This window comes from Pteropus medius, unplaced genomic scaffold (genome assembly GCF_902729225.1).
Source record: "Pteropus medius unplaced genomic scaffold, Ma_sr-lr_union100, whole genome shotgun sequence".
In the NCBI taxonomy this organism is placed as follows: Eukaryota; Metazoa; Chordata; class Mammalia; order Chiroptera; family Pteropodidae; genus Pteropus; species Pteropus medius.
The window spans coordinates 1,108,345-1,124,430 of record NW_024348533.1 but is presented as its reverse complement, the minus strand read 5'-3'; the positions used below and the strand labels follow the sequence as shown (position 1 = coordinate 1,124,430).

General features: G+C 36.9%; 1 protein-coding gene across 3 annotated transcripts in view; it reads right to left on the bottom strand.

Moving 5' to 3' along the window:
- Positions 1 to 16,086, bottom strand: part of RAPGEF6 (Rap guanine nucleotide exchange factor 6) — a 151,797-nt gene that overhangs the window by 12,601 nt on the left and 123,110 nt on the right. For 2 of the 3 annotated variants that reach the window (XM_039879999.1, XM_039879998.1), the window contains exons 22-25: positions 11,702 to 11,922; positions 10,989 to 10,996; positions 3,816 to 3,999; positions 1,298 to 1,432 (exon numbers count right to left, since the gene is read on the bottom strand). In XM_039879999.1, coding sequence (XP_039735933.1) covers positions 1,298 to 1,432; positions 3,816 to 3,999; positions 10,989 to 10,996; positions 11,702 to 11,922 — 548 coding nt within the window. Of the gene's footprint in view, positions 1 to 1,297; positions 1,433 to 3,815; positions 4,000 to 10,988; positions 10,997 to 11,701; positions 11,923 to 15,182; positions 15,207 to 16,086 lie in introns of all 3 variants that reach the window. The other variant, XM_039879997.1, reaches the window with a different exon arrangement.

Sequence of the window (16,086 nt, the reverse complement as noted above, 5' to 3'; positions counted from 1 at the left end):
ATAAGCGACATACAACAGGATCAGACTCTAGTTTTATAAACACACCTATTTATACATGTTATTCGCAAGTCCTGTTTGATTTTTACAATGCTTTTCTTAGTAAAGTCTGAATGAAAATTGTAGCCATTCTCAGCTACAAGGGGGAGAGGGCAGGCCAGTAATGGAGCTACGTTGCCCTGCGGTGGCAACAGGGAAGGAGAAGGGACACCCCCATTTACTAAACACTTACCATGTATCAGGCTTTATACATCTTATTTTGTTTAATTCATAAGGCCCCTAAAATAGGTGGTTTCCTCCCTAATTTACAGACAGGAAACTTGACCTTGTAAATGAGTGGCTTGTAATAACACAGATATAGGAGGGGACAAAGTTGGGATCCAAATCAGGTCTGACATCTCTATACCACATTGCTGCCACATAGGTGGCAAAAATAAGAGCACTTAAAAGTGAGTTGAAACTTAGGACACGACAGCTGAGGGTAGCTCTGAAAGCTTTCCCTTCCTGTTAAGAATTCTGAAGTGTATCTTCCCTTTGACCATGTACCACCCTGTAAGGTGATTATTTAAATATGTAACTCTTTTACATGTATGAAGACAATGCCAGGACTCAGGGGCCTTTTCCCACAAGGAACACACAGAATGTGCTCAGGCCAATGTAAGCAATTCACCATTTAGAAAGCTACCTGTGCAGCTAACATAAATGGCAGCTCTGTGCACACTGCACAGGTGAGTCAGTCTGGATTACGGAAAAGCTTCAGTCTGAATTACAGAATCAAACATAAATGAACAAGGGTGAATTAAGATTTTTCACCTAAAGAGGTTACATTTAAGTAGAAATGTAAGGGTATAGGTTATTTTAAATACTGATTAATAAAAAGGCAATACTCAATTACTGAAGAAAGGAATGCATCAACCTAAATATTTGCTTTTCTCCCTAATTTTTGTTGTTGGTTAAAAACAATTCCTTGTAGAAATTCTTCTTTTTAAATAGTCCACAGAAATGTTTAAATAATTGGAAATTTGAATATCAAGAATAGGCACAAAACAAAATTTCTGCCTTCATTCTTATCTATGCTTGTCATCTGTCAAAGAAGGACCACATTTTGAACACAGGAGTCCCAGCGACATGATGAGCAATCCTGGAAAGCATCTGAGTAATTCAATCCAAAACATGAAAGTTCGAAAATTATTAGGAGTTATGCTTTCCTCACACTTTCTATTAACACTTGAAAAGCAATATAAGTGTTACAAAGTGTTGTTCGGTAAAACCAGAACTAGCTTGAACTGTTCTGTCCTACCTTTGCGAGGGGAGCCTTGAGGAGATGCGGGAGGACTAGAATGCAAGGAAGATGCCACAGAAATAGTGTCTTCTGTATTTTTCTTACCACTTATTTCTTCAGTTGCTCCTAAAACTTTCTGAGGTAAACTTGTACCTAAAAATAAAACCAAAGAGACACACATCACTTCACAATTAAAAGGTCTGTAGCTGCCTAAATTACTACATAACTAAAGCCATGATGCACAATGACTAGTGTAGTCAACTGAAATGTGTCAATGACAAACGGGGACTAAATGACTGGGTAATGGCATACAGAGATTCTCACCTCTAGGTTATTTGTTCAAATTCAGCCAGTCAGCACAAACCAGATTATAATAGTTTTTTGTTTGTTTTGTGGCATAAGGGAAATAGATTTAATAGTCTGAGTACAGTGTCGCACTCCCCACAATTGACACACTCGTTGGAAGTCATGGATTCGAACTCTTCCCTCCCCTCTAGAGGTGGCCTCTCCAAGTCAGGGTGAGGCATGTGGCAGGGGCAGTGTAGGGATGTTGGCACTGTCACTACCTGTGGTGCATCTGTGCTGTGGGAATATAGAAGAGGTTGCAGGGCTGCCAGTCCAGCCCTTTTCAAGACCACTAAATTCACACTACAGGAGAGAAGTAGACAACAAAAAGAATCATGAATTTATAGAAAAATAGTATGGAGCCCACTGGGAACACTTCTGCAAAGTTCTAGTACTGCTCTTGTCCAACAGCTGGAGCTGGTCTCGTTTAACACAGATCAAACTTAGCAATGGTTTCAATACATAGTTTTACATTTATCTCCTCTAAGAAATGTGATGGCTACTGACACCACTCTCAACCAGTAAAGCAAGCCCAAGTCTGATGAAGATTTGGCATAGTAACAATCAGTCCTTTGACAGTGAAAAAATTTAAATCGCAGCATACTCACACTACTTTTAATTAAGTGCCATGTTAATATAAATATATTTATCACGTAGATAACGGCCATATTACAGAAAGAGGTAAGAGGGCTACCTGGTACAAGTAATACTGTATCTTGGGTGATGACATCTAAGTAAGCAACTAGAGCTAGACTCAACCCATTTCTCACTCCTATGGGCATATTTTTCAACTTCACCAATTTTGCATCCAATTCTCTCTTCATTTTCACTAGCCACCAAACTATTTCAGGCTCTGAGAACCAGCTTCCCATTCATGCTCTCTCTCCAGTCTTCCTGCCCTCCCTGCTATAGCCCTTCTCCAACATAAACTAGATCATAACCTTCCCTTGTTCAAATCTCTTCAATCGCTCCCACTGACAACTTTCTTTAGCATGCCATGTTAAAATTTCAGCATGCCTATGACTTCACTGCTCTTCATCCTGGGTGGCTGTTTAGTATAGTAGCTAAAAGAAAAGACTTTGAGCCAGTTAGCCTAGGTTTAACTCTGAGCTCCAACACTTACTGGTGATGTCAGTTACTCAGACCCTCTATGCTTCCTCTGTAGAGTGAGAATAGTTCCTATCTTATAGGGTTATTATAAAGATTAAATGGATATAATATATAAAGTGAGAAAAGAACTTAGAACTGTATGACACTCAGGAAGTCCTCTATAAGTGTTAGCTTTAATTACTGTCTCAGCACTGTTCCTACAGCTCTGTACTCAGAGGCAGCAAACTGCCTGTAGCTCCTTCTCTGGAATCTTTGCCTAATTACTTCTTTCCTGATCAACTTTTAAGACTCTACTTAAGTGTTATCTCCAAAAAAACCTCCTCTGAAGCTTTCTCTACCTTCCTTCCGCCTGACCTAAAAGCTGTCCCCCATTCTGTTCTTTTATATGTTCTGTACAGACCCCGGGCATAACAGCAAACTCATTATACTAAAGTTATCACCAGACTGATAGGAGTGGGAATTTCTTTTCAATTCTGGATCTCAAAACAAAATCAAATTAAATTCACATTTCACAAAGTTCTGCTGAATATGTCCTATGTATAATGCATGAGCTAAGTAATAATGCTAAGAACCATCTAATCTGGCTTCCCATCTGAAAACTGAAATAATGACACAGTTAAAACAACAAATAAAATTTTGATAACGTCTACATGGCCTAACAGAGGGAAAAAAAGTACGGTCTGTACTTTATATACTTTACACTTTCTCCTCGTCTCCTAACTAGGTTTTGAGAAGTGGTCATTAATGAAAACCAACATACAGTCACTTTAGAATAAGCAACTTCGTTCTCACGGGTTGCAATAGATGCACCTTTGACTACAGTAAGCCCTTGGTACTCAAGTCTATTGCCATTAGGTTTTTGGTTGATATGGTTATATGAATTCCAATGTCAATATTTAAAATATGTATGCATCATCCAAAACCTACATACAAAATCAAACAGTTTTTGATTCACGAGTGATGATTATATTATACAAACTATAACAGCTGATCTAAACATTTACATTTACAATTTATTTTTCATTCTAACTTCCCTGGAAATTTCAATTAAATTAATGTGATATTAATTGTGACTACTCACTTAGTGTGCCAAGGTCTTTTGCTTGTCCCTTCTTCCTGATGGGGTGCAAATTAACAGCTGGCACCTGCAGCACCTGGCTCACTCTGTGGGGCTGCTGTGAATGGGCTTTAGCTGTCAGGCCAGCTGACCGCAGAGGCACTGGAGACATTTCTGATAATTTGGCTGATTTTTTCTCAGTTAAATTCTTACCACTAAAAAAAAAAAAAAAAAAAAAAAAAAAAGGTAAGAAACACTTTATTCTGCACTTTTTTAGGCAAGGTTATTACTGCTGCAATAATTAATGGTTGCATTATGCCAGACAAGAAAAAGCAAAAGGAGTTCAGCATCTCTAAACCAGTGTTACAAGATAGGTTAAAGGGACTTCTTTAAAAAGAAGAAAAAAAAAGATTAAAAAATTAATAAAATAGCAATAATTACATACGTATTAACAATTACTTTAAATGTAAATGGAGTAAATGCTCCAATGAAAAGACAGAGAGTGGCTGAATGAATAAGAAAACAAGGCTCATACATATGTAGCCTATAAGAGACCCACTTCAGATTGAAAGACACACACAGAATAAACGTAAAGGGATAGAAAATTTCATGAAAATGGAAACACAAAAAAGGCTGGGATAGCAATACTTATATGAGACAAAACAGACTTTAAAACAAAGGCTATAACAAGAGATACAGAAGGACCCAGAAATTCCACTTCTGAATATTTATCTGAAGAAACCCAAAAAACTAATTCAAAAGTATGTATGTATCCCTATGTTCACTGCAGCATTATTTACAATAACTGAAATATAGAAGTAACCTAAGAGTCCACCAATAGATGAATAAATAAAGAAGTGGTACAAAATATACGATGGAGTATTAGTCAAAAAAAAAGAATGAAATTTTGCCATTTGCAATAACATGATGGACCTAGAGGGTATTATGCTAAGTGAAATAAGTCAAAGACATATACCATAAACAAAAACAAAGTAAACAAAAGAGAAACAAACTCATAGATGCAGAGAACATTTTGATAGTTGCCAGATTGGGAGTGGGTGAAAAAGGGGAAGAGATTAAGAGATACAAATTGGTAGTTACAAAACAGTTATGGGGATGTAAAGTACAGCATAATACATATAGTTAATAAAATTATAATAACTATGTATGGTGTCAGACGGGTAGTAGACTTATCGGGGTGACCACTTCATAAGTTATATAAATGGCTAATTACTATGTTGTACACCTGAAACTAATATTGTATGTCAACTGTAATTGAAAGATAAAAAAAAACTTTAAAAGGGTGCATAAAAAACACCTTTTTAAACACAAATAGATTAATTTCCTAAAATATAACTTCATATATTACAAAATGTTATCTCTAAAATATTTATAAAGTTGTTGATTTTATTTCCTAAATACTTTTTGACTCCATTACCTTAATTAGCTCCACCTCTACCATCATCCTGAAGGCCAAGTTAACATCCTCTCATCTATGCTTTTGTGGGACAGTTCCTGCTTCAGATTTATACAAACAGCACAGAAGGGCACTAGTCCCACAGAGAGCAGTCCAGGGCTCACATCCATTCTCCCCTTCTCTGGAGCCTTCGTGAGGGGCCTGGGCACCCTGGGAGCCGCAGCTGCAGCCTTGCCCTTTAGCTGGCAGAGCCTGAGACCCTTGGCAATGCAGGCATGAGCATGTTTTCTGAGCTTGGGGTGATCAAAACAGGCAGGTCAACTGAGCTAGCAGCTTCTGCCCTTTGGGATCTTGGGCTTACGGAGGCCTTGACAGTTACGGTATGTGCACTCATGGCCTTGATGTTGTTGCCCTCCATCTTCTTCAGGCCCTTACTGTTGTGCTATCTGGCACGGCACATGTTCCTCAAGAACTTGGGGTCCACTCTCTTAAGAGACTCCTATCTTTGTGACTGGGGTTTCTTGATGCCATTTTCGGAACTGGCTGTGCATGGTGTGTTTTAGGACTGGGCCATGTCTATACCAAAGCATGCAGCTCCTAAAGCACCTGCGCCTGGAAAAGCTAACATCCTCTCACCTATACTGCCAAACACTCCCCTCACTGTGTTACTTCTAGCATGCCTTCGAGCCAGTCTCCATATGACAGCCACATGACTTTTCCAACATGAAAAGCTGATCATATCACTTTCCTTCTTCAAATGTCCTGCACAAACCTTTAGGTGACTTGCCACTATTCTCAGGATGAAGATCCAAATCCCTGAAACAAGGCCCAAGAGGCCCTGCATGACCTAGCAATGGCCCGTTGTTAGCTTCCCTAAGATCCCACACTCTGCACCAACTAGATCCGATTTGTTTGACTTTCTCAAGGCATCCTGTATCTTCCCTTCACAGAGCTGATAACTGTTTGTAAGAAATCAATTATCTGTTAATCAATTAATGTTTCTGCCCCTCACTAGATTAACTATTGTGAGAGTAAAGACTGTCTGTATATCTTGTCTACTACTATCTTGCTATATGTCCAGTGACCGATAGAAAACAGATGCTTAATAGGTATTTGCTGAATGAATAACTATTTCAACAGTCATACAAAGAAATACCAGAGAGATAGTTAGAATATCTGGAAGTGAATGTCTGAATTAAAAACAGAGAACTCTGACTTAAGAAAGAAAAAGCTGCTCCCTTGTATAAAATCAATACTGTACTACTAAGAGTGTGGGGTGGGGGGGACTTCTTTCAGGTAGCACTTTTAATTCTTCGGTTATTCAGAATGGTTTTAACGCAGGTCCAACTTCCAGAACTCCATGATGTATTTGTTTTCAACACCACGATAAAAGCAAAATTAGCAAGTTTACCCTGTCACAGCACAGCTATAATAGTTAGCTATTATGCTTTTATTATGAGAGCCTAGAGCATATTTTAAGTGGTAAGAATTAGGGAACATCTCAGAAAATCAAAACACACGGACTCCTGGGGGATAATATGCAGTGGATCATCAACTAAGTGAATCCAAGATGTTACCATCTTTTGGTAACAGCCATGAAACACATTTTCCTCCTTCTGTCAACACTAATGAATTCTCTACTGACATCTTATTTTATTAATAGCTACAGTACAAAGAAAAATATTGAGACTACCTAAAATATAAAGAAAGAGTTCATAGATGAATGCCAAAGCCCACATATATGCTGACCTATTAGGAAGAACCAAATTCTACAACTATTGTTTGGATTTGAGATAGTTATTATTTAAACATTTAAAAAGTAATTATGCAACAGAAATCAAAAGACTCGCAAACCAATTTAAAGAAACATGCACTGAATTAAATCTTTACAAAACTCAGTTTAAGAAAGACCCATAGGTTTTCTTGTTTTAAGTCAATATTAAATATGTAGTGAAGGACACCATTTAGTGTTACGAAAAAAGAGACAAGTCCAGGGTGGGTGTGAGAAGACAAAGGTATACAGGTACGTGCATGTGGGGTGGGGAGAGGCAGGACACAGAGTTAGATAGGTGGGATAGTTCTGGGCCTCAAAATTTTAACGTTGATCATAGAAAAGAGATTTCTATGTTCTTGAATATCCAAAATCAGATTTCAGAAACAAAAGCAGATAGCGACAACAAAAGACAAATACCCTTTACTAGATGAAAACAGGAATGACAAACTGTGCTACGTAACCATAAGATAATAAAGTCTATATTGAGTTACTTGGGAAAATTTGTTTTGATGATCACTCAAAGCAGGGTCACAGTGCTTTAATAAGTTACATATGTATATGGCTTTGAACTTTAAAACATGAATAAATGTTAAAGATTCTACATACTCTGTCAGTCTTTACTTTTGACATGTACCATTGTCATATAGCTGACACTATTCTTTTTCATTCATAATTTTTTAACTTTAAATTTTAATTAGTTTCAAGCATAGCAGACATTGGTTAGACATCTATATAGTTAGTAAAATGATCCCAATTGCTCCCTCCCTCCCCTGATCCTCCACCTAGTCAATGTATTAATGCTAATTGCATTCCCTATGCCGTGCTCCCTGTCCCCGTGACCATCCATAATTTGTACTTCTTTAACCCTTCATGTTTTAAGTCAATATTAAATATGTAGTGAAGGACACCATTCTCCCAGCCTCCCAACCCCCCTCCCCTCTGTCCATTACCATATTTGTGAGTCTGTTTTTGATTGGTTTGTTCTTTTTATTCCTTAAATTCTTCATATAAGTGAAATCATATAGTGTTTATCTTTTTATCTGACTTAAATACCTCCTAGGTTCATCAAAGCAATATCTTTTTCCATTCCCTTTTCATATGTAGGGGTCTTGTTTTTTTTATCCTTTCAGCCACTCTATTTTTTGGATGGAGCACTTAATTCTTTTCTGTTTAAGGTACTTATTGATAGGAATGTAGTTGTTACCATTCTTTATTCCTGTTTTTGATATTTGTTTTTTCTTCTTAAAGAAATTCCTTCAACATTTCCTGTAATTCTGGCTTGGTGGTGATAAACTCCTTCAGTTTATTGTTGTCTGGGAAGCTCTTTACCTGTCCATCAACTTTAAATGATAGTTTTGCTGGATAAATTATTCTTGGTTGTATATCCTGGGTCTTCATCTTTTTGAATATTTTTTGCCAAGCCCTTCTGTCCTGCACAGTTTCTTTTGCAAAATCAGCTGTCAGTTGTATGGGTGTTCCCTTATAATTTTTCTTTTGCTGCTTTTAATATTTTCTTTGTATTTAACCTTTGGCATTTTCATTATGATGTGTCTTGGTGTGGGTCTCTTTGGATCCCTGATTTTTGGAATTCTCTGAGCTTCCTGGGGTTTTATGTCCATTTCTTTCACCAGGTTAGAGAAGTTTTCCATCATTATTTCTTCAAACAGCTGTTCAACATCTTGGTTTTCTTGTTACGCCGATCAGACAGATATTTGGAGCTTTAACAGTGTCCCATATCCTCCTTAAACTATTTTTATAGTCTTGGCATCTTTTTTCTTGCCATTCTGACCGAATGTCCTGATTGGCTGTCCTGTCCTCTAGATAGGGCATGTGATCCTCATTTACTCTGTTTATTCCATTTAACATACTTCTCATCTCAGATGTGTTCTTCATTTCAGACTGGTGCCCTTTTATAATTTCTACGTCCATTTTTATGTTTATCCCTTTGTTGAAGTTCTCACTGAATTTATCTACACTTCCCAAAAGTTCATTGAGCATCTTTATAATCAGTGTTTTGAACTCTGCATCCGTTAGATTACTTGACTCCATTATATCTGGATCTCTGTTCTATTCTGTTATATGATTTCTGCTTCGTCTTCCCATTCTGGCTGCCTTTCCGTGCCTATGTACGAAGCAAAGCTCCTAAGGCTCCCGGTCTTATTAATGTGGATTTGTGAAGTAGGTGTCCAGTGGCACCTTCCAGTCCTGAGAAGGGTTCAGCTGCAGGCCAAATTTAGCTCGCCTCTACTCCTCCGGGGCCACCTGTTAAGATTCGGCAAGCAATCCACAGATGCTGTCCTTATAGTTGCCTCAAAAGGCCACACCAGAAACCGAGGTCAGCTGCCTCCACTAGTGTGCATCTCAACAAGGAGCACCTGACTCCGCTGAGGATACACCTGGATGGGGCTTGGGTGGGGCTGCAAGTTGGAACAGGTGGGGTTTCAGGAAATCCTCTGGGTGGAGTAACCTCTGTTATCCAGTTTGATGATGTCACAGCTATGGCGGCACCGTGTTGGGTGCACTGGTAAGGGGAAGGGCTCGACAGGGAACAATAGATACCCCCAGCACTTCTGTACCAGCGAGTCTCACCTAGGCCCTCACTCTGACAATGTCTCCCTGTAAGTCCCTGGTGTCCCCTGTGTGCAGCCAAATGGGCACTGGTGCTCAGTGTGAGCAGGTCCGTCACCACAAAAATCTGCTCCGTCACCGAAAAAATCAGCCCCTTTAAGAGGCGACCGCTGCTGCCGCAGCCCGCATCCTCGCCCCGTACCCTCACCCTGTAAAACCTTCTGCCATTGCAGGGTGCTTTTTTGGATTTCTCTGTAGTTGTATGGCTTGTTCATCTAAATCCTGGGTGATTTTTCTTTGCTGCTGCTCCTTGTTTCTGTCACAACTTTGATTTGGTCGCTAGAGGAATGAACAGAGCCTCTATCATCTACGCCATTTTTTTTCTCCTCTGACACTATTCTTAATAGTCCATGTGTGGTAAGGAATTCTCCTAGACATTTTCCAAGTCTACACACATTTATTATTTTTAATGGCCAGATACTATTCCTCGTATTGATATGGAAACAATAGACTTAAGTATCCTCTAGCATTCTAGTATCTGTGTGATTTCTTTTTCACTGTAACATCTTTGTATAAGCAGTTTTTTGGCTGCATTATTTCACTGGAATACTGTGAGGAATAAATGACATTATTTATAAAGTGCTTACCATGGTTGCTGGCATACCAAAAGCTCTTATTGTTAGCTTTTATTATTTTATTTCTTTCTCCTAATTTAATAGGTTCGATGTAGAAAAAATCTCAGGGATAAAACCTACTCCAGACCCTTGCTTGAGTTTTACATTTGGGAAAACAGATCTCAGATGAAGAGAACCTTGTTCAAGTGGCAATAAATGAGACTCAAACTGTGTGTCCATCCCTCATAGGTGCTCCTTCCATTACAATCCATTCCATTTCCTATTGGTAGAAGTGTTTAAGATATCGTTTTTATAACTAGCTTTACTAAATGGCTTGTTACCCTATATTTTAAAATTCATTATCACATCTGAAATTTTTAAATCAGTATTTGGTTATATTTCCACTTTCTCTTTTCTACTCCATTGACATACTTTTTCAATTACTATGCAAATACCATGCCATTTATCAATTTCAGAGTAAACCTATGATGGTTACCATTTTCTCCTATCAATTAGAAACACAGAAATAGTAAATCTAAACCTTCTCCCTCTTTATTCTGTCAACATTTTACCAAGTTCTATGCTTCTTATTGGTACACACACATATCATTCACTTATAATTTAAGAATAACCATCTTTATTTTGTTATGATACATTTTATCGTCTTTGATTTTTGCTTTTATAACTCATCATTTCCTTAACTCAGACACACATACGTTCCATTTTTTATTTAATTTTAAAAAGTTAATACTAATAGGTTCTCTTTTGCCCAGCATATTTTTTATGTTAACAAATCAGAATGTGCCTGATTTTTCTTGTTTTACCTTATTCACTGACACCTTAATATAGCTATTATCTCTAACAGTGTTTTAATTACATTTCTTGTATTTTCTAACTGGTAAATACTATCTGTGAAATTTTTCTATTTATTTATTTATAAATTTATTGGGGTAACATTGGTTAATAAAATTATATAATTTTCAGGTGTACATTATAATTTGACATCTGTATATTCTATTGTGTTTACCACTCAGAGTCCAGTTTCCTTCAGCTACCATATATTTGATCCTCTTTACCCATTTCGCCCTCCCCCTACCCCCCCTATATTTGATCCCTTTTAACTATCTACCTACTCCTTCCTCCCCGATCCCCTACCCTCCGGTAACCACTAGTCTATATTCCACATCCATGAGTTTCTGTTTGTTTGTCCTGTACATTTGCGAAATTTTTAAAAAGGTAAAAATTTCATTTATTTATACTCTTAATTTAAGGATAAAGGTAAAAATGTTCTTAAACAGAAGGGCTCCAGTCTAATGTTCCAATTTTTATGACTTTATAATGCTTTTTAAAGATGAACTACGTATCCCTCAAGACTAAGTGAGATTCAGTATCTAACAGGACAGTGTGATGCACGGGCTACATCAGTGGTCTTCTGTGAGCCAAGTTAAGTTTCTTGGGATGCTGGTGTAACTCTTGAGAAATAAATTTCTATTTTATTGTGCTATTTAGTGTCACGTAAGAGAGAACTTATACTCACAGGTACCATATGCAGGCTCCAGCTGCAATGACATCATCTGGAACTTCTCCTCATCTGTCTCTATATCCAGACTAGAAAGATACTGCTTTACTTTCCTTGCCATCTGGGCATCCTCATATAGCTTCTTAGCATTAAGCAGAGAGCTGCGGCGTGCCCTTTTTTTGTGAGCACCTCCTTGAACATCTAGCATGTTTGAGCTTGTGCTGCCTTGGCTCAATGACCTGTAAGAAGATGGATATCACAATAAGGGGCCATAAAGATGAGCATTAAGCATGGCAGATTGAAGATTAAAAGAATTTTGTTCTGTTAATGCTATTGCATGCTGATGCAAATGAGTTAAAAGATGAAGAGCATTAATGCAAAGTAATATGGCACACATGGCAATGTTCTAAGTTTTAAGATTTGGAAAAGTGCAGAGTTCAAAAGCATAATGCCCCCGAGCAACAAATTCCATCAGACTTGTATCTGTGCCTATGTAACCATGATACAACTGTGACAAGTAAAAGCAGTCCTCTGGCCCTGGTGGTCAGCCATGCTCTGCATATATGGCAAGAGCCAGAGTCAAGACAAGTCCATCCTCAGCCAGATCTGCACCAGGGTTCTTCAGCACGGGAGTTTCTAGAGCAGCTCTGCTTGTTTACGCTGCTTTGGACACGCTATGGCCATCACCATTCCTGTCTATAGTAGCTCATTCTCAGCATGTTTACCAATTTCACTAGTAATCAGATTTTGGCCAAAATTCAAAGAGAACAACAATAAGAAGAATAACGGAATTTATATTCAATTCAATATAGTCAGAGATCAGAAATGCAATAAAAAGCTACTCGATGCTTCCACTCACATATGGAATGGTTAGGCTATATGTGGGTCCTAAGATTGGGGATCTGGGACCTGGGACCTTCTTTCTGCTATGTCTCTGATGTGATGGCACTCTAAGCTGGGTAGAAATAACCACACAAGCTATAGCTTCGCCCAACTCTTCCCTTTTTGGCAAACCCCCTTCTACAATGACTACATCTAGAACCAAAGGAAAATTGGAAATGCAATGCCATTTGTCTTTTCTAACATGGTTAGCAAACACAAGCTTCTAAGATGATTTTTATTTTAAAGGCAGTTGCCATTCCAAAATAATAAAGATATTTATGGGGTTTCTAAATTAGCCTAAAATATTTACACAAAAATATTCTAAATACATAGACCACAACCAAACAATTTGTTCTTCAGCGTTCATATACCCAGTTCAAAATAGATACTAAAATCCCAATGTTTTCATTGTAAATTAAGTGAAACACAGTTGTAAAAGTATTATAATTTTGTTCTTCTTTCACAATTTTAAGATCATTGAAACAGGGTGTGTTTTACATTGACTGGCAACTTTCAATTGCTATTAGTCAGGCAGAAACTGTGACATGGTTGTCAATGCTTACACATGCAGAAATTTCAAAACTTGCAGAATCATTTGGAAGAAAATCCAATGACATTAGTGAATTACTCTTTTAACTTCCGGGAACCAAGTGATTATAAGAAGGTAGTAAATCTGGTAAGTTCAAAAATATTCCCAAAGCAGGCATTAAAAGGGGGCTAGCTGGAAATGTTTGCAAAGCCAACCTCAGAGCCAAGCCACCAGTAGTTTTTACTTCTTTTATGGCTTGTTTTAAGAAATGTTTCATCACCAACACATTTAATGGCATATAAGGCAGTACTGTCTGCAAAAAAAGAAACCCAGAAACTAATAACTCTAAAGTGATTTAGAAGCTTCATATCTTGGTTATGAAGAAGTTTTAGAAAGACCTAACCAATTCAATTTGCTTATATTTTTCTTTTTATGAAAGTAAAAGGATGTTATGTGATAAAAATGTATACCTAAGTTTCCATAAGAGCTCTTTCATTAAGTTAAGTTTAGTGGTACCTAAAATATTTGTGTGTCCAACAATTGAAGTCTTAGATTCAAAGAAAAGCAGTAAAATCAAGTTCTAAAATTGAGGAGCAAATTTTAATACAAATATTTAATAATTTTATCTTAGTTGATATTTAAAAAGACCATAGATCTAAGATACATACAAAATTTCTAATAAATGAAAATACTGATAAATGACAACAAAATGTCTTCTATTTCCAAAACAGAAAACACTCAGATGTGAAAATGAAAATATCTAGTGTTTGCTGGCATTACACAATGCAACCCTAAAGCTGATAATCAGTGACTGTGTTACATAAGTCATTCAAACAACCCAAATTCGCACTAAGATATAGTGACCAAGTAGTCTTCATAATAGTAATGCCAAGAATCAATTTCTATTTTCAGTGAGAAGAACCAGAAAAGACCAAGGCATAAATGTATAATATAGAAGAAAACACATGAGAAACACACAAAGAAAGAAAAAGACAGAAGGAAATTCAAGTTCATCAAGCTTAAACAGAAAACAGGACCACAAATAAGACAGGACTAAAGTTAAAATAAGTGGCTCACAAAAAATCCTTCTTACATATAAGAAAAGCTTCTAACCTCATGATTCACTATAGCCTTAAAATAACAAAATTCTTCTTAATGCAATCCCTTCATCCATAAAAACCATCTCTTTCAACAAAAAATGAAAGAACTACACAGATGATTTATAAGGTCCTAAAAATTCTACGATTCTAAATAGTTATCTAGCTATGTATAAGCAGAGATCTGAACCTATCTGAGTAACAAAAGGTGGCAGTTTCTGATTCTATTACAGTTTTAAAAGAGATAAGGGAGTCTTTAGAAATAGAAATTTAAAATAAAAATCAATGTTTTAAGTCTCATGGTGGATATGAGGAATTAAAATCATCTATTTCAATTTTCACTAACTCAAATTTTTAATTTTATTCACATACAGCTGCCATTAAAGTAACTCGATTTTATAGTATAGTTTGGATAAGGGCTGCCTCTTTTTGGAAAATTGATGGAAAAATGTAACCTTTATAAACAAACTTCTTATCCATTTTTATACTTACATATTTTTATAAAGCATGGGATTTGAATAAAAAAAAATAATGTGGACTCTGAAATCAGACCACCTATGTTTGGATCTATCATTAGTGAGTTGTAAGAATTCAGATAACTCCATCTTCTCCATCTGTACCACGGAAGTTAACAGTATCACAGAGGGTGGTTTGGAGAATTAAATAATCCATATAAAGTGCTTGGAACATTGCACGGCACATAGCAAGCACACAACAAATATTTCCTATCACCACCATCATTTAACTGACCCTGCTAAATTAAAATCTAAAAGGGACTTATGGGACATCAATAATGGAAAAGTAAAGGAAAAAAAAAAAGCTAGTGCTATCATTATTTTCACTTTGTTAGCAAAAGGCATTTGTCAGGAATGTAGGTTGACAGGGTTAATAGAATGCATGCTATTTTTTGTGCGTGCATTAATGAAAAGGATGCAGTACATGTTAAGAGTTGCACGACCTTCATTCCAGTTGCATTCATCTCTACACTTACCCCAGACTCCGCCACCTCTTCTTCCTGTAAGCAAGAGCCACAAACATTGAAACATGTATTTGAATAGGAAAGCACAGAAAAAAAAGACAACAGCTGAGAGCCAGAAAAACTATGGAGACAGAATAGAACAGAAAAATTTTACTAGGAAAAAGTGGTAGCTTAACAGTAAAATGACTTTAATGAAATGCAGAGGGATAAAATGAACTATGATAGGTATTGAAGGCCAAAAACCCTATAATATTTTTAAAAATATGCTTTTAGACCAATTATATTTTTAATAGCTAATTCATCTGGAGGCTTATGTTAATAAGAAGCTTAAGGAAAAACATTTATTTACTATGAATTGTGAATTCAACGTTTTTAGAGAAGGAAACCTTAAATTGAGGAATAGAACTTCTAAGCATTTTTTGGAAAGGATTTTGAGCCACTTATTTAAGTGACAGGATGAAAGTACAAGGAGCATAAAGATCTGTCATTTCACTTTTAAGTACAGAAATTTCTCTGACAATGTATTTTATAAAAAATTTCAACGAGCAAATTCAACTTAAAAAAAGTAAACATGTATTAACATTTTTATAATACTGTAGAGCCTTATAGTACAATTGGACTGAATAGAGATTCTGTTCTTAATTTTTATTCTTATCCATTTTTTTTGCACCCCTCCACCTCCACCCCAGGGCTCAGCCTGCCCCAGACCTACACCCATCAAGGTCCAGTGCAGGTCGCCCAAGATTCTGTTTTCCAGGCTGGCAGAGTCATAGATTCATTATGGCTTCAGGAACCAGAGTGTTAACACACATGAGTAAATGAAGGTCCATATAAGACAACAGGGAGTGAAGGAGCACCGTACAGGGACATGTGGCAAAAACGAAAACTTAAAAAACAAACGAAGAAACGAACAACC